The sequence below is a fragment of the Eulemur rufifrons genome, chromosome 7 (assembly GCF_041146395.1).
Source record: "Eulemur rufifrons isolate Redbay chromosome 7, OSU_ERuf_1, whole genome shotgun sequence".
NCBI classification, from domain to species: domain Eukaryota; kingdom Metazoa; phylum Chordata; class Mammalia; order Primates; family Lemuridae; genus Eulemur; species Eulemur rufifrons.
The window spans coordinates 12,255,445-12,273,332 of record NC_090989.1 but is presented as its reverse complement, the minus strand read 5'-3'; the positions used below and the strand labels follow the sequence as shown (position 1 = coordinate 12,273,332).

The 17,888-nt window shown below is 45.2% G+C and overlaps 1 protein-coding gene and 1 non-coding gene across 2 annotated transcripts in view; both read right to left on the bottom strand.

Moving 5' to 3' along the window:
* Positions 1-16,164, bottom strand: part of URB1 (URB1 ribosome biogenesis homolog) — a 70,619-nt gene extending 54,455 nt beyond the window's left edge. The window contains exons 1-7 of the mRNA XM_069475001.1: positions 15,999-16,164; positions 10,827-10,966; positions 9,935-10,086; positions 8,846-8,978; positions 4,189-4,285; positions 1,849-1,934; positions 142-267 (exon numbers count right to left, since the gene is read on the bottom strand). Coding sequence (XP_069331102.1) covers positions 142-267; positions 1,849-1,934; positions 4,189-4,285; positions 8,846-8,978; positions 9,935-10,086; positions 10,827-10,966; positions 15,999-16,131 — 867 coding nt within the window. The 5' untranslated portion in view covers positions 16,132-16,164. The remainder of the gene's footprint in view (positions 1-141; positions 268-1,848; positions 1,935-4,188; positions 4,286-8,845; positions 8,979-9,934; positions 10,087-10,826; positions 10,967-15,998) is intronic.
* LOC138388989 (small nucleolar RNA SNORA42/SNORA80 family) lies at positions 2,957-3,089 on the bottom strand. The gene has a single exon (XR_011234435.1). It is a non-coding gene; the product is annotated as a small nucleolar RNA SNORA42/SNORA80 family (small nucleolar RNA).
* Positions 16,165-17,888: the final 1,724 nt, after the last annotated feature.

Sequence of the window (17,888 nt, the reverse complement as noted above, 5' to 3'; positions counted from 1 at the left end):
AGAGCCTGGATGAATCCTATAGATCTATCAGGCAAGCACTGCAGGGAAAATTAAGATGTTGTTCCTCCAAAGGGAACAACAGTTTTCTCTGAGGATCATATACCAATGATGAGGTCAACTGAGCCCCAAAAGTGACCGTACCTTGACGTTTTCTGGGTTGACATCAGCAGTCCCATTCCAGTTGTAGAGAGATGCTATGTGGTTCAATAACTGCCCGGTAAAGAAACGCACCTTCTGGGTTTTTGTGATATTTTGATTGTGAACCACCTGAACACGATAATAAAACAAATGAAGTTCAAGGAATTCAAATATTTTTAAAACAGTGTTTGCTTTCTTATCATTATAAAAATAATGCATGCTAATGGTAGAAAATTTGGTCCAAAAAAACAGGATAAACAAACAGAAAAAATTCACAAAAATTCCCAACCATCCTAGGATACCCAGTTACTATCTTGGTGTATTTCCTTTCAGCCCCCACATACACACACACAATATTCATGTATATGTATCGACAGTCTTTTTTTGGCCTGAGATTATATTTATATGTGATCTTGTGCCTGCTTTTACTTACAGAGCATGAGCTTTTCCCACATTAATAAAAATTCCTTTAGAACATCATTTTGGAGGGCCAAATACCATTCTATCCTACGAGTGGACCATAACTTATTTAACCAGTCCCCTGGTGTTTACAATTAGGTTGTTTCCAAACTCTGCCTATTCTCCATACTGCCATGATTAGCATCCTTATACAAAGTCTTCACTGTAGCTCTGACTATGGGCTTGGCACGGATTCTCATAAATGGAATTGTGGCACAAAAGTACTCAGCTCCACCCAAAACTATCCTCCCCTCCTCAATCTCTGAGGATGAGGCCCAAGTGTGTATATTTCAAATACATTCCCCAGGTGGTTCCCATGAAACCCTCCCTGCCCCAGTTCAGAACAACCGTATGTCAGGGTCCATGAACTATCTTCCAAGGGGACTGTAACACTTCCTCCAGGAGAGTATCTGATTCAAAGCTACTTTGCTAGCAGTGAGTATTATTGTTTTCAAAAGTCAATGTTGTGTTGGTAGATGAAAAAACCTGTATGTCACCATTTGCATTACTTTAAGGTTTCTCGACCTCAGCTCTATTGACAACTGTGGTGGGGACTGTCCCGTGCATTGCAGGATGTTGAGCAGCATCCTTGGCCTCTCCCCACTAGATGCCAGCTGCAGCCCCCCCCCCAGCTGTGTCAACCAATCAAAAACGTCTTCAGACACTGCCAAATGTCCCATGGAGAGTAAAATCACCCCCAGTTAAAAATCACTGTTTTAAATACTATGAAAGTAAAGCCTTTTCATGTTTATTAGCCATTTTCATCTGAGCTTTTGACAACTTTTCAGATTGAAAGGGTCATTCTAACTGATCATTTCACGTGCTTCTGTATTAAGTGATCCTTTTAGCAAGTCTTTAAATTTCTGTAAGATGCTTGTAAAAGGCAGACTATGGAACATGACACAAAATAATATTCTGCTAGATGTGTAAATTAAATATTATTTGTAATTTACAGCTCACAATTATTACACTGGGTCACTGTGAAATGTTGATCAACAGCTTTTCTGCAATTCAATAGCATAGCAGCCTTGCCTGAACATCAGGGGCTGTTCCAGTTACTCTTTAACCTTCTAGTCCAGGATTTGCTCATCACCAAGAACAAGTTTTGGATTAAGAAACAGTTCTCCTCCCAACATCTATGACAACCTACATAAGATGTTGCAGCTCTAGAGGCAGGCAAAGCACTAGAGAGCATTTCTTCATTCATAAGGAGAAAGTAGACAACAGAAACAATGATCACCAAGCACATACCTTTGTTTTCAGTGTGGATAACAAAATATTGATAGTAGAAATCCTATCTTCTTTTATGCCTGAGCTAAAAATGCAAGGAATAAATTCTGAAAGTAAAAGTTTCAAAGCATTAAACTCAAAAGTATTTGAAAATAAAAACAGAGGAGAGAACATTACTATGTAAATTGTGCAACAAACAACTCCATTCAACTTTTTTTTTAAGTTTTGTCTTTTTAAATAAACAAATTCACAGTAGGAACAACCACCTTCTGTGATATAAGGAACCAAGAGTACCTAAAGGTGAACCAATGGCAGGACATTTAAAGTGGTTCAGTAGTTCTTAGTTCCGTTTTACTTTCCTTTTTTCACATTAAGCAAAATTAACATAATACTGTTTGTAAGAGAATGTACAGTATAATAAACTAATAAAATTTCTTGCTTAGACTTGCTCAGAGGTATGTTTAAAGTGATGGTCATCATTTTACTGGTTGGCGGTAGAATTTTGGGTGATTTTGTTTGTTTGTTTATGTTCTGCTTTCTCTTCATACTTTTTGATCCCCAGGGAAACAGCCACCAGAGCTCAACACTGGGTCATCACTAATGCACTGGTGACAGTGAGCAGAAGCATCAAAGCAATTATAATTTTACTTGCTCCATATATGTGCTCATGGGCACACATAATTTCTACAAAAGCCAATTCCTTATTTTTAAACAAGAAAATTCAGAAAATGCCAGACAAAACAAAAGGATAAAACTAAAAATCAGTAACAACCCCAATAGCCAGAGGTTAACACTGAGTTAACTGTTAACCTTCTTATGTATCCATACTGTCCCATTGAACTTTTAGCAACTGATTTTACACCTGGTCACATATCACTAAAAAACTGCTACTGTCATTAAGTACACGTCTACGTCATCCTTAACAGTTGTATTCCACCTTGTGACTAGTTTGCTCAGCCAGTCCCTTCCTGGTGGATAGTAAGGAGCCATCCAATTTTCAGCTACCATGGAAAAAATATTCCCTAACAAAACCTCTACTCACATCCTTAATTATTTCCTTAAGATAAATGAATAGACATGCAATTGCTAGATCAAGCATCTTAAAAGGTTTTTTTTCCTTATCTTTCCTCACTGTGTGACCCACTTCAGTGCCAGCAGCCTATGGACAGAGGCCAGGCAATGGTTCGGGGCCAGTTTGCTCTGGCATGGGGCACTATGAGAGACCCAGGGGGTATGGGCCTCTCAGAAATCCAAACCCATGCATAAGCTAAAAGTTTTGATGTATACAGCCACACTTCCTAGCAGAAACATACTGCAGTACATTCCTGCCCTCTTCAACAGTGTAAATGGTTGGTACCCATTGTCTTTTAAAATAAAAGGCTAGATGGCTGAGATGACCCAGGGGAATTTTAAAGAAACTGCTAGCCCTGGCAGCAGCAAGACATCCTGAATCTAGTTCCCGGTAACAAGCAGGAAAAACAAAATTTGTCTGCTGCATCATGTGAAGAGAATGCATCTCTGCTCCCACGTTGCCCTACCACAGCAGTGATGGAGCGCCCCACACCCCCGGCCAAGCCAGCACCTCCCTTAAATGGCCCCAGCAGTCACATTCTAGAGGAAGCTCAGGTCTCCCACCCAGGGGGAGGTGGGAGAAAGGCTGGAGACCCAACCACTCTAGACTACAGCAACCTGCTACTCCTCCTCCAACAATTCCCGGAGTTCTGGCCAGGACATGGGACCACTCCTCATCTCCAGACTACGCGATTCCGGGTAATCTTACTGAGCAACTGCCATGTGCTAAGCTAGGTGCCACCATTTACTGTCTCACTGAATCTCTTGATAAAACCTAAGCAGCCCTAACAGATTAAATGATGCCACGCCTCACTCTGGGGGGACAGCCACAGAAGGTGGTCAGGCTGGAATTTCCTGAAGGCCTCTGACTGATGTTCTGGCAACACAAGGCAGACCCGCCAAAGTAATTAAACGTTATTTAAAATGCAATCCCTAAGGAAAGCCAGGTAGCCAGGGCTATGAATCCATGCATGTTCTAGAGCCATGAAGCCGCCTTTGTTTGCCCGAGCTTGCCACTCTGAGGTGTGCATTTATGCTTTATTACAGCAGTACTATAGATGGCATAACAGGAACACTGCTGTTCACTCTGACAGCGCTATCACAACAGCACTGACAACAGCTTCTCCACACACACACACACACACACACACACACACACCCCAATTACACCAGTGTACATAGCAGCTGCAATAGCTGCAAACTTTTCTAACCTGGAAAAAACGGTTTGCAGCAGGTTTTTTAAAACAATCGCAAACGAGTTTTCCTAAGAAACAAAGGGGAAATACCTACCTTTCACTTCTAACACTTGCACTATAGTGCTGTCATCACCAGCAATTAAAAAGGAGAGGGCAAACTGAATGTAGGCCAGCCGAACATCGTGCACTCCCTGGAGGACGGAGGAGACCACATGTCACATGCACATTCCACGCAGAGCCAAAGGAAACAGGAACGCAGTGGGCACGCATGCACTTCTGTGCCAATGTCACCAGCCCCCAGTCTGGTCCCCAGTCATCAGGGGATGCAAGTCTGAAACCAATGCTCACTCTTGACAGAAAGCAAAGAGTTTTTCTTTGCTCTTCCCCCTCAATCTTCTCTACTTAACCTTCTCTTGCAAGGCCTATTCTGGATACAAAAGTATGGGTAAAAAATAGTCGTGTCCCCTTCCCCAACGATAATATATAAATTTCTTTAGTTTATGGACCACTTTGGCATAGAACAAGATTCTAAGCCTGCCTATATCCATCGCCTCTTGCTTGCTGAAGAAAATAATCTACAGCAATTTTGAAAATCCAGAGATAAAGGAAAGACTGGTGCTGTTTTTGATAAGACACCAATGTGGTCATGTCTGGTTTTTATTAGATACTATGAATAAGTTATTAGCTCATACTAGAAATCAAAGCATAGATGTTACAAACCCTGCGAGGCCTTCCCAGGGCTACAGCCCACACCGTCCCATGTGCATCAAGCGTGATCCAGGGCAGCGGGTACACTCAGTGAGGGCCCAAGGCCACAACAGCAGCCAACACTTCCAGGGAAGCCATTAGGGCCACCTGATCAGTTTCCTCACCCAGTATGGTTACATCAAAGCTGTGTTTCATTATCTCTTGTTTTATATCTAAGGAACCCAAGGCTGTGGTCATGCAGGGCTCTCATCAGCTGTTCTAGAACTAGCACAAGTATTTAGATTCTCCACTGCTTAAACCAGAAACTTCACCCTGCTTCAGTTATTCCAAAGGTACCTTAATGCACTCCCAAGAAATATGTTAATATCACAACAAATTATTGCTCTGAATGCCTAGAAAGATTAAGGAGTATTCTTCAACTTCCAGATAGTTCCAGCCCGTTAGTAGTAGCAGTAGAGGTGGTACCAGAAGTCATAGTGATGACAATGATGGTAGTGATGTTTACTGAGCACTTATCATGTGCCAAGCACCATGCAAAATGCTGCACATCTATTATCTCACTTACTCCTCATAACAACCTGAGGTAGAGATGCTTACACCATACCCATTTTACAGATGAGAAAACTGAGGCTTTAAAAACTCACTCAAGGTCACACAGCTACTAAGTAAGTAAGTACCAGAGTTGGGGTAATAAATTGTACAAACATACTGCTTTACATTTGACTAGAGAAATTCTTCTGTGCAGAGTTCCTATGACCTTTTCATTTCACTTTTTCTCAGGGTACAAGGACCATACTTGGCACCAGGTAGGTCTCTGTGCAAGTATCTAATTAATTCCATCTTGTTTTGTTGGGTATATGCTTCTTCTGCAGAAAAGGAAGGATGCTCTCTAACAACTGGATCACGGCCTTGCACATGCATATTTATTGAGTCTATCTGTGTTCATGTTACATAGCAGTTCAGCAAGACCTTATTAGATCAATGTGGGTTTATTCCAAATGCATTGAGAGCTTTAAACTATTCTTTCTATTCTGGGGGACCTATCTGGGTTCCTCTTCACAACAACGAATTCAGGCATGATGATAACCAGTATTGGGAATGAGCTACATACACTTCCTTAGAGTGCCAGCAAGACTCCAATCCCTTCAATGACCAACTCAATGTTTATAAAACACCCATCTCAGGCTAAAGAGGATGCAAAGATGACTAAGATATTATCCCTGTCATCAGGAAGATTAAAGTGACCACTGATCCCATGCCATCTAGATGCCTCACCATTCAAATAAACACGTCACCTAATTCAGGCAGTTCATTTGTTATCGTGGTCTACATACGCCTTGTGTTTCAAATGAATGCTGGTAAGATGCTAAAACTTGCCTAGCAAAATTAAATTAGGTTTTATCCTTTGCCTGCTAGTAGAAAGGTTCCACTTTTTTTTGCGGAGGTATTACTGCTAAAGTAACAGTACTGGGAGTCAGGGCCTTGGAATGCTGGTCCCAGTTTTTCTGCCATTCTAGATTTTTCTATCCTGCTAGTACAGAGCAGAATTGGACTAGATCCTCTCATGGGTCCTTCTATCAATGAACTGCTAAATGAAAAGGGATTTAGTTATCACCTTCTGGCTCCCACCTTGTATATCCCAGATAACCCCAAATTTCAGTTTCCTAACATTGTGGAAGAACTAGGTGAGACGCCCAGGACACAGCATCTGCCTGCCCCAGGCTCACCACTGCCGTGGCTCCTGCTCAGCTGCTCGGGCCTCTGCCCTCCCCCTCCAGCACACTCCATCAAAGACATCCCACTCCCACTGCACGAGGGCCACACGCCTGCTCCTCGTTCCTTCCCTGTGACCTCACCGGGTTATTATCCCAGGAAGAAAACATCCTGAACTCTTCAGGGCTTGTTCTACAAAACACTGTCTAAAATAGCCCAAAACATATTTGGTAAAACTGCTCTTTGGCACAGGATTTTAACAATGCTTTCTTTGGCTGGATGAATATATCCTCTTTCTTCATGAGGCTTTAATAATTCCCTTCAAAATGCTAAAATGCATTCATTAAAAAAAAAAATCACTGCCAGTATCTTCAACAACTAAATGGCATTAAAAAAAAAAAAAAGCAGAGGGTGTGGTGGGGCAGAAAAACTCAGAGATTCAAAGAGATTTAAGAAACAAATCAACCAAATGCAACATGTGGACTTTGTCAGGCCTGAACCATAAAGTGCAAAAACATTTTTGAGATAGTCAGGAAAAACTTAAGACCAAACTAGGTAACAGATGATATTGTGAAATTATTAATGGTGTTAGATGCGATCGTGGTACTGTGATTTTTTTTTTATCTTCAAAAGGTCTTTCTCTGCTATAGTACCTGCTGAAATATTTATGATGAATCATGATTCACATCTGGGACTTGCCATAATAGACCCCCCCCAAACAGAGAAGGTGGGGGTACAGAAGCTGATGCTGGATGGCAAGTATGTGGGGGGCCTCATGCTGCGCTCTTTATTTTTGAACGTCCCTGACATCTCCTATATTAAAAAAATACTTAATGTCAAGACTCCATTTCCTATAACATATAAAGTATTTAAGATACTTGATACAAAAGATCATACAAAAGAAAGTAAAAACACTTTCAACTTGACAATAACTCCCATCTTGCAGATCCTAGAGAAGTCAAATAACCTGCACTGATATGGGAGATAAGAGAGCTTGTGCGCAGGGACAGGGTTCGGGAAGGGAAGCCTTAGGTGGGCTTTCCTATGGGGTCTGGGCTTGGTGGGTGGCCTGGGTACTTAAGCCTTTCTTACTTAGAAGGCTGGGAGGGCTAAAGTCGAGAGAGACAGGGGTGGGAAGGGGGAGGGCATTTGATGCAATTACCGCCAGGCTTACTGCCAGGTAAGACCAAAGAGCCATGGTATTTGCCCTAGTGTGCAAATAGCACACACATTCTTTTTATGAGAAATGCACTTAAATGTCAGCAGCCATTACTCACTGAATGGAATCTGTTGACATCTTAATAACACATAGTATCTAAGAGACACTAAGACCTGGAATTTTCTTCTTCGGAGAATACCTTATTCGTAATTCCAGCAAAACCGTCAACACCAGGCCAATCTCACAGAGCCATAACAGTTACTAGGTGTTATCATTAACTCTTCAGTCTATTTTCTGGCAATGTAGAAATTCTTGATTCCCAGGAATACTGAGAGAACAAGGCAGCATATGGTCCCAGAGAAGTGAATCATTCTAATGTGGGCTGGTAACTGCCCACCTGTTCTTTATGGGCACGAGAGGGGGTGAGATGCTGGCCGGGACTGTTGATAGTGCCAAGCGCTAGCAGGGAAGCTGATCTGGCAAGCGGGAAGAGGCCTTTGACAACTTGCACCTGGCGCCGCGATGGGAGCATGCCCTCTCGCAAGCTGATGAGTCCTCAAACTGTGCTTTCTCCCCAAGAACCTTTCCAAACCCAAGTGAAACTTCCAGAACCATCACAGAACCTTTCTTTCACATCTCTCTTGAAAACCACCCATCAACATTCCCATTCTCTTTGGCACAATCCAGCCCCTTCCCATTACAAGATTATAATTGGGAGGCACAAGTTGCTTATTAAACAATGAGCCATAAAAGTCCTCTTTGAGGACGTCACTGGCTTAGAGTTCCAAGGGCTTTTTCCAAAGTGGACAGAAAGAGAACAGAGGGCTGGGACCCACTATAAGCTTCATGGCCAGGAGGCACATGGAGGTTACTTTGCTTACTCAGCAGAAAAGACGCTCACAAGCTAAGTCACCCTCACAGCCAGGAAGGCACCATGCCACTGACCCCCGCTCCACACACACACACCAGCAACTTCCTCAGATGTTCCCATTGTTCAAGCTCTGCCGGGCGGCTGGCCCCATCGCCAGGCAGGATTGAGACCTGCCCTCCTCGCAGCAGACGCCATGGCTGCTACAACATACCCCTCTCCACAGACACCTCTAACTTCGTCTCTGTGGGAACCAAGGGCAAAGAGACACATGGGAGGCATGAGACACACAGGCTTCCTCACCTTTGAATCCCTCTTGGTCACCAGGGCATACAAGGTCTTTTTATTCAAATCAAAATGGCTGCAGACATCCCTGGCAGCTTCGGGACCCTGAGTCACCATGGCGGCCATCAGGTTCAGGCAGGCTCGTGCTAACCTGCACAGGGACAGGGACAATGAGGAGATCAGACAGTCAAGGACAGCAGAAGCACAGAGCCACTTTACAGGAAGCCAACTGAACGTGTGGTTGTATAATTTGCTACCCCCAAACCAGAAAAAGGAAGATGACATGTTAAAAAAGATTATAACAAAAACAAAAACAAACAAAAAAAAAAAAAACCTGAAAATTAATACTGAGTAGGATCAAGAGCCAAAGATGGAGATTTCTCTAGAGTAACCCATCATGTGACTGAGACCACACCTCAGTCCCTGTGTCTGTGGGACACAGAGTAAGACTTCTTCACATAGGCGTCTCCAAGAGAGCTCTTGGCTGCCTTGCTGTTCTGCAGTTACCCAGAATCTGTGGTTTTCTGAGCATCTGCTACATACAAGGCCCTGTTCTAGGTGCTGGGAAAGCGGCATTTTATAACACAGGCAAGGCCCCTGCCTGCATGCACCTTGCATTCTAGTGGAGGGAGACAGCAGACATTTATAGAATATCGTGTGAACAGTACAGTTGTACAAATAGTTATTTGTCTCTACTGAGAAAAATAAAGCTGGCTCAAGGGACAGAAAAGGACAATGGGAATGCTACTGGACACAGGATGGCCAAAGGAAGCCCTGCTGGGTGATACTTCTGCAAAGGCCTGAGGACAGAAAGACAGCCAAGACTATCTGGGCTGTCTCTCTGCCACCAAGGCAGAAGGAACCAGCAATGAAAAGGCATGTCTGGGGTGTTCCCAGGACAGAGAGAGAGGGACAACAGGTAGGAGCGGAGTCAGGGATAGCAGGGGCTGGTCCACAGAGGAAGAAACAGAGACATAGTCACGACAGCCCCGGAAACAGCTCAGCGCTTATCTGCAAGCAGAGGTAGCGATCACACTCACTAGGGGACAGCCAAGCAGACCAAACCCAAAGGCTTAGTCCTTTGCCACACAGAGGCAGACAACTCACCTGTACCCCGAGGCATACAGGGCCTCGCAGATGAGCTTCATGTGGTTGTTCATCAGCTTTTTTACAATGTTGGTTCCCACAACATGAAAATGTGAAAGATCACTTGCTGTCCTCAACAATATGGCCTCGAAAACTTGAAATATTAACAGCATCTGCAAAGCCAGAATTGAAATGCTTAGACATCATCTCATTTCTTTCCCTCCTATATACATGCTCCTCTTCACTTAGCCATAGTTACTCACAGGCTTCAAACCTTCAACGTGCAATATTAAGTCTACCCAGATCCTGAGCCAAAAGTGACAAAGGCAGGAGATGACAGCTTGGCAGGCTGACCTGCCGGAACGCAGGCTCTGGACTTAGCCTTGCTCCCACAGTCTAGCGAGACAGAGAACAGCTTACTTACAATTACACAAAATGAAACGAAAGGAGAAAATTCTCTTAAGGACTGGGCCTCGCTGCTTTTGGGATACTCAGGTCTACAGCCTCATACCAAGAACCCAAAGATTTCAAAAGGTTCATTCATATATACCCCAAATTTTTAACCTCTTTGGAACCAAAAGACAACAATTAATTTAATATGTGTTCTGAGTCTGTAACACAAAGTTTTTACCTGTTTTTTTGTTTAAACAAACTGTATGGAAACCAAGTGTATTTTGACTAAGAATCTATCATCCTTCTTTATGGATAAGAAGTTACCAGTTTCCACTAAAACACTTTCAAAGGTCATGGAGGCAAAAATGAATATATTCCTATAACACAGGGACAAAGTAAAATTTTCTGTAACAAGTCGATAATGTCTCAGAAATCTGTATCACATTCCTCTTCATCAAGCTGAACACAAGGGTAGCATTAACTTTCCTCCTCTTCCCCAAGCCAGTAAGGAAAAACATACTTCACTTTCAGGTCGCTTCTCTCCACTCAGGAGCTGGAAAATTTCAGCACACTCAACAGAAATCTTTATATAACCTTCCACAACATCGTACATGTCTTCTCGTGGTAGCTTCTTGGCAGCAGAGACAAATGCCTCCAAGGCTGAAATAAGAATTTCGTTCAAGCATCAACAAGGTCACTCTCCTTAGAAATAATCACAACCTGCTTTCTGTTCTGTGACCCTCCCCAACCTAAATACACAGCACAGAAGCTACTATGAATGCTACAGACTGAACTGTTTCGCCCAAAATTCATATAGTCGTAAGAGGCCCTAATCCAATATGACTGGTGTCCTTATAAGAAAGGGAAGAGACAACAGTGAGCTCTTGCTCTGTATGTAGACATGGCACAAGGCAGCTTGTCTGCAAGCCAGGAAGAGTGCCCTCACCAGGATCCAACTACACTGGCACCTTGATCTTGGACTTGTGGCCTCCAGAACTAAGAGAAAGTAAATTCCTGTTGTTTAGGCAACCCAGTACATGGCATTTTGTTATGGTAGCCCTTGCAAACTAATCCATATGGACATTATAAAAACACTCACAAATGATGAAGGCAGTGCAGGAATAAAACAAACCAAAATTACTCACCTGGATCCCACCTTAGCTTTCACTCCCTCATCCGCTGAATGGATACAACAATAAAAATGATAACATGGTAATGAAATATTACCAAGAGCATCTCTTAGCTTTCATTCCCTCATCCATTGACTGGATATAACAATAAAAATGAGAATATGGTAATGAAATATTTCCCATTTTACAGATGGGAAAACTGAGGCCCTTGTCCAAGGTACACAGCTAGTAAAAGGCAGAGCCAGGACTCAAACCCAGGCAGTCTGGCCCATGTTCTCCTTTCTAAAGTTGGACAATTCCTGCACACGCCACAGAACTGATACCTGCTGCTGTCAGTGAGACGGGTACGGAATGTCCATGCAGCACTAGGCCCACAGTCAGCACACCAGGAACTTCAGCTGACAGTCGTGCTCTTCAAAAATCCAAAGGGGTAGACCCTACAGGTTCATATCCTCACAGGCCACCCCAGAAGTTCCCTCCTCAAAAATCTGCCCTGCCAACAGCTTGAAGATTCCATCACATTTTATCCCATGAATATACCCCCCCAGCTAATACATGAACCCCCACAGTCTCCCCCCCCACCAATGGGGAGCCTCCTGTGTGCCCGCTGCCCACGGAGCTCTCCCTTTAGAATCTGAGCTCTAGAAAACTGCCTCTCTCTGTTTCAACACTTTGCCTCTCTTCGGTTCACACTTCTCAAAACACAGGCTAAAGGTGGCGCATCGTATTAGGGCCTTCATCTTTTCTAAGGGAGGGGGAGGACCTAATCTTATTAGAAAAAAAAGCAAGGGACCAAATATTTCCATTTAAAACACTCTTAGTCATTATCAATGAGTAAAATGCAAAATACCAACAGCTTTTACGCAATTCAGTACACAGTCTTCATATAAACACCAAGGTAGGGTGCTCTGCTTTTGAAAGCACCCCAGTATCCCCAAGGGACTCTTCCTCTGCCTCCTCTGGGGGCACAAGTAATGGGTTCCTTCTTTCCCACACTAGCTACCATCCCAGAGTCAGTTGGCAGCTCTGAAAGACAAATGCTTCCTTCAGCCTCTCTCCAGAGGTTACAGTTTTGAGATCCTTTTGTGTTCAGATCAATCTCTATGTCCCCTTGAAGCATGAGGCCCAGAATAGGACTTGGTACTGGGTACTGCAGGCGAGGCCACCAGCTGGGCAAAGCAGACAAACGACACATCTTTCTTTCCAGACAGCAACTATGTGTGTCTCCGATCAGCACCCCGCTGTGCACACAGTGCTACTAAGCAACATCCACCCTGGGACTCATGACCTGGACCTTGCACTAAGAACATACCAGGTAAGAAAGTAAACTGGAGCATGCATCCCAGCTTGGCCATTTACTAGCTGCGTGGTATTAAGTAAGCCACTGAACTCTTAGCTTTGGGTACCTCTGGTAAAGTGAGAATAGGACCTAGATGACAGGGTTTGTATCAAGTGTAAAAGGGCTAATTTACATGTAAAGCATCTAGCATCACACTTAGGGCCAGGTAAACCCTCAAAAAATAAAAAGCTCCCAGTGGTCTGCAGCAGCAGCCTTGGACATCTGGTCACATTCAGCCTCTGCCAGCCTCATGTGTTTTCAGATCCAGTTTTATGCTGCAACATTTTCTGCAGTGACCACCCTCATTCCTTCAATAGCTACCGAGTGCCTTTGCTGGGTGGGCAGGCACTGCTCTGGGCACTGGGGCCAGACTCCATCGCTGCCCGTCTGCAGCATAGTCTAGTGGTAATTATGAGTAAGGGCCATGGAGGTTCTGGCAGAGGCGGCCGTGGATCACAGGGGTGCAAGCCTCACAGGCACCCCAGAGCCACTCACAATACCTACTGTCTCCCTCAAAAACACACAGAATGCAAGTGACAGCAAAGCCTATTAATGCAGGAAGAAGAGTGCTAATTCTTACTCTTTTTTAAAGGAATCATTTGCTAAACTCTAGCACATAACTCCCGGCAGTCCAAGGCGTTAGAGGGTGGGAACTGCTGGTCTATGGCATTTCCCATCTCTCTGTGTGTTCATCCTTCCATTTGCCATTTACTGAGCACCTACCGCGTGCACCAGACACCAGCCGTGCCTGCGACATGCTGGTGAACAAACTGAAAATGGCCCCTACCCACATGGCGCTTACACTCTAATGGTAGAGGCCAATGTACATTTCAGAAATATTTATTAAACACCTACCACAATCACTTAAATCGACACATATTACAAACTGTAGCAAATGCCATATAGCCAAAGTTATGGGTGCAATGAGAAGCTAAAACTGGGAACATGATTTAGTTAGAAGGCTAGGAAGGTATTCTTTGAGGGAATAATGCCGAACATGAGAATGGTGAGAGTGGCAGGGGCGGGCAGGTGGGGAGGTGAGACAGTGGATTGGGGAGGGTAAGGGAGTAAGTGGAGAGGGCAGCCTGAAAGGAAGAAAGTAGGCAGGATGAAGAGATGGTGATGACTTTGGATTTCATCCTAAGGGCAGCAGGACACCACGGAACAGTGTCATGATAGCAGTGACATGATCGGATTTGACATTTTAAAAGATCATCTGCCTGCTGCATGTAGCACGGGCTGTAGGGAAGCAAGAGTAGAAAAGAGACCAACTCTAGGTAGCTCCTGCTAGGACTGATGCCTGGACCAGAATGACAACAAAGATAAGAGGGGAGCAGAGAGACTCCAGAAATACTCAGAAGGAGAACCGCCAAGGCCAGGGGATGGACTGAAGCAGAGGGAGGTTTCTGGCAGGAACATCCAGGCGACTGGAATTATCACACACTCCAGTGGGAAACTCAGAAGCAATGTGCAGATAGGGAGATCAAGAGTTTAACCTCTGGTATACTCATATTTATAATACGGCCTTTTCTCTGTCACCAGAGAAGTCATGGGCAAAAACTATCAAAGGCACTGGCTTGGAGCAGAATCTTCTTGATCTGGGAACCTCCCTGCAGCTGACATTGATCCACTCCTGAGCAGCCTCAGGGTCTCTACCAGTCTAACCCTGCAGCTCTCGTTCCTCTACTACATGAAGGCAGCATAATCAGAAACTTTCCCCTATGCCTTGAAAACAAAATCCCCTAAACGTCCATCAATTCCATTTCCCTGATCTTCCAGTGATCCTATCACAGGAAGTTATAAGAACATACCAAAAGGGAGAGAATCCAAGATAGAGACCACATTAAACACAAATCCAACACAACCTCACACAACGGAGTCACACTTTCAACCACTGACTTTGCCCCATCTTTCAACTACTTCACCTACATCCATCGCCTGTCAACCCAGGTTTCCTTCTGACACCCATTCAAATGATGTAGCACCTGAATGTCGTGGTGCTATCTGTGCAAGACCATGAAATATGGATACTACATCTTTCAATAATTAAACACAGTCTCTCTTCTGCCAGAAAGAGTCTTGTCCCTGTCCCACCTTTGTGAAAAGCCACTTCCTCAGGGGAGCCTTCTTTGATCTCTCAGGTTAGAACCAAGGCCCATTAGGCACCCTCAGACACCATGTACCACTCCTTTGGAGGACTTTTGTTTGAAACTGTATGCATGTGACTTTACTGATTGATATCTGCCTTCCCCACTTAACTGTCTATAAGCCCCACAATGGAAAGGCCAGTGTCAGATTTTTATTCACCATTTTATCTGTACCCTAGCAAATAATAGCCCCTAGTACCCATTGAATGAATACTGAAATGTATAAATTCTGTGCTAAGGTAGGTATCATCTTCCTAATACTGACTAGCAGGTGCAGGTATCAAAAGTTTAAAAACAAAATCTGTAGAAAAATTGGAAACTGAAGATATTCTGGCCATTAATTTATTCCTGTAACCTGGGAGAAACACTTTCACTGTTTTATTTTAGCACAATGTTTCCACATGGCAACATGTTCAACTGTGTTTTTCCCAAATTGTGTTACTTTCCAAAGGACTGCAAGTTATTGTGAAGGGGGGGGGGTCACACTTTATAAAAAACGAAATTCAATTACAGAATCTGCTTCATGTCAGTCACTGGTCCCATCTTGGTCAACTGACAAGTAGTTGTGGTGGCTTCTGGTAGCTTGTTACATGTTATTGAAAATGGTGCTGACAGCCCAAGGAGTAGCAGACTGTCTCACTGAACTGCCCTGAGCTGACTCAATAAACATCTGTTGTGTGAATGAATGACTGCGACGCTACATTTACTTGCCTGACACCTGCAATAAGGAGATTTTAGAGCTTGCTGAGGGATGCTGCCCGCACAAGGGAAATGTGGAATCCCACGACACTGTCGCAACCAAGGATGTTGGGGCCCTCCTGCTGTCGCTGACAGCTCAGGGCAAGGAAGTGCAGCACGCAGTCCTGCAGCTGCCCCGGAAGGCCCGGGGCCCTGGACGCTAGTCACCAAGGCCCCACTTTTCTGCAAAACTGGAGGCTTGGCACTGACCGTAGATGACCCAAAAGCTGCAAAAAAGAGAGGTTGTGCTGGCACACAGAAAGCCCCGCCTAGATCCAGGCCGGGAGGCCACCTCGCAAGCACGCGATCCCTGCCTTGGCCCGCCGCCCCTCACTCACCTGGCCCGGTGCCCTGCGGGTCCCTCAGCTGAGCCTTGAACCACACGCCCGTGAGCTCTTCCTTGCGGGCCCGCTTGGCTGCGCCCGCGGAGGAAGCCCGCCCGTCCCGGGCCTTCCTCTTGGGGACCCCCATGGCCGAGAGGGCCGGGGCGCGACGGAAATCACAAATCCGCGGGGACCTGGCAAAAAGAGGCACACAGACAGCCGACAACCGCCTCGGGTTCACGTGTGGGGCAGGAAAGAGCGTGGACTGGCGGAAGAGGCGGGGCCTCGGGAGCCGAGGCCGGCGGAAGGGGTGGGCCCAACGGGGAGGGGGAACGGGACGGGCGGAAGAGGCGGGGCCTAGGAGAGGGGTAGGACGGCGGGAAGCGGGCGTAGGTGGTTATGCTGCGCGTCTGCGGTCCCCGTTGCCTCGCTGGCGGTTAGGGTTAGCGGACACTCCACGACACCCAGCCCGAATGCCGCGGCTTCAGACCCAGCGGGGCGCGTCTCCTGCCCCTGGCGGCCCTCTCGGGGGTGCTTGGCAAGAAAAACTCCAGAGCCTTCACCACCGCCGGACCGCGGATGCGTCGAAGCAGCGCAATGAGTTCTCGACCTGAGAGCGCCCTAACGGTGTCGCTTGAAGAACTTGGCTCACACCCAACAGGATTCGATACTTTGCCAATTCGGGGCCCAGCGGATTGGCGGGAAGGGTGGATTCCCCCTGGCTAAATGTCAGGCAGGCTTATTGCCGGAAGGTCCTCGAGGCCTCCAGCACCTGTGCTGAGTGAGGGCCGTGCGGGTGCCCCAACCCGGACCCTTAGCTTATGTCACAACCCGAATCAGACCGGCTTGTCTCGTGGGATGTCGTCTCCGACGTCTCAGACTGTCCACCCAGGCTTCCCCTAACTGATGGATGGGAGTACTTGCACTCTGTGCCCTGCAGGGTGAAGGAGAGGGTCAAATGAAGTAACGTCTGTGAAAACCGTTCCTGGACAGCGTAGGGCCTCCACATCTAAGTTCCTGCCATTAGAATGGAGACAGAAAAGCCAGCCCTACCCAATCCTTGGGGCTGTTATGAACAGCAAATGATGGAATGTATGAAAAACTGCCTCGACGGGGAAAAAATACAGTGTGGTTTTGTAAGATGTTATTAATGGACTTGTGAGTTGCATTAAATGATTTGAAATAAAATGGAGATAAAAATGAATACAGGCTGGTTCATTTTTTTTTTAATACAAGTTCAATCAATACTTGCATATGTGTTCAAATAAATCATGAACCAGCTCATTAGATGACTGATTTGGTGATTCCTGGAATTCTCCACGTTGTTACCTAGTGTGATGAAATACTATCAGGTTTTCTGTAAGCAGATGTATTTTTTGAGCATCTGAGGGCATGGTCTTTTGTGGCCTATTGGGGTTTCAGAGTTTCTAGCAGGAAAAACACATTGTGTTCACCCTGAGTCTCTGGCCTGGCAAGAGGATTGTGCCTGTGGAAATGCCTTTGATGTAGAGAGTTCAGACAGGAGTTGCCTGTCTGAGCTGATGTGGAAATATTAAGAGAAGGGGATATGCTCAAAATTCAGGCTGTAAAGGGTAATGCTCTATTAGTAAAGACAGACTTAATTTTGACTAACTGTCCACACTGGTCCTCTTTGGTTAACTGCCAACCACCAACTTTGTTTTCTGCTGTGGTGGGCCCAACCAAAGAGGCAGCAGAGAGAGTTAGGAAAGAGTCAAAAGCCCTGAGTTCAGTTTCTGTTTGTGTGACTTTGGGCAAATTACCATCTCCCTGGACTGGTTGCTTTACAAAGGATTAGAGAGGGTGAGGAACTAGCCAAGATTACCCAGCTAATAATTAGTAGAATCAGGACTCATCCAGTGTATTCTAGCCCCAAGTTAAAGCAAC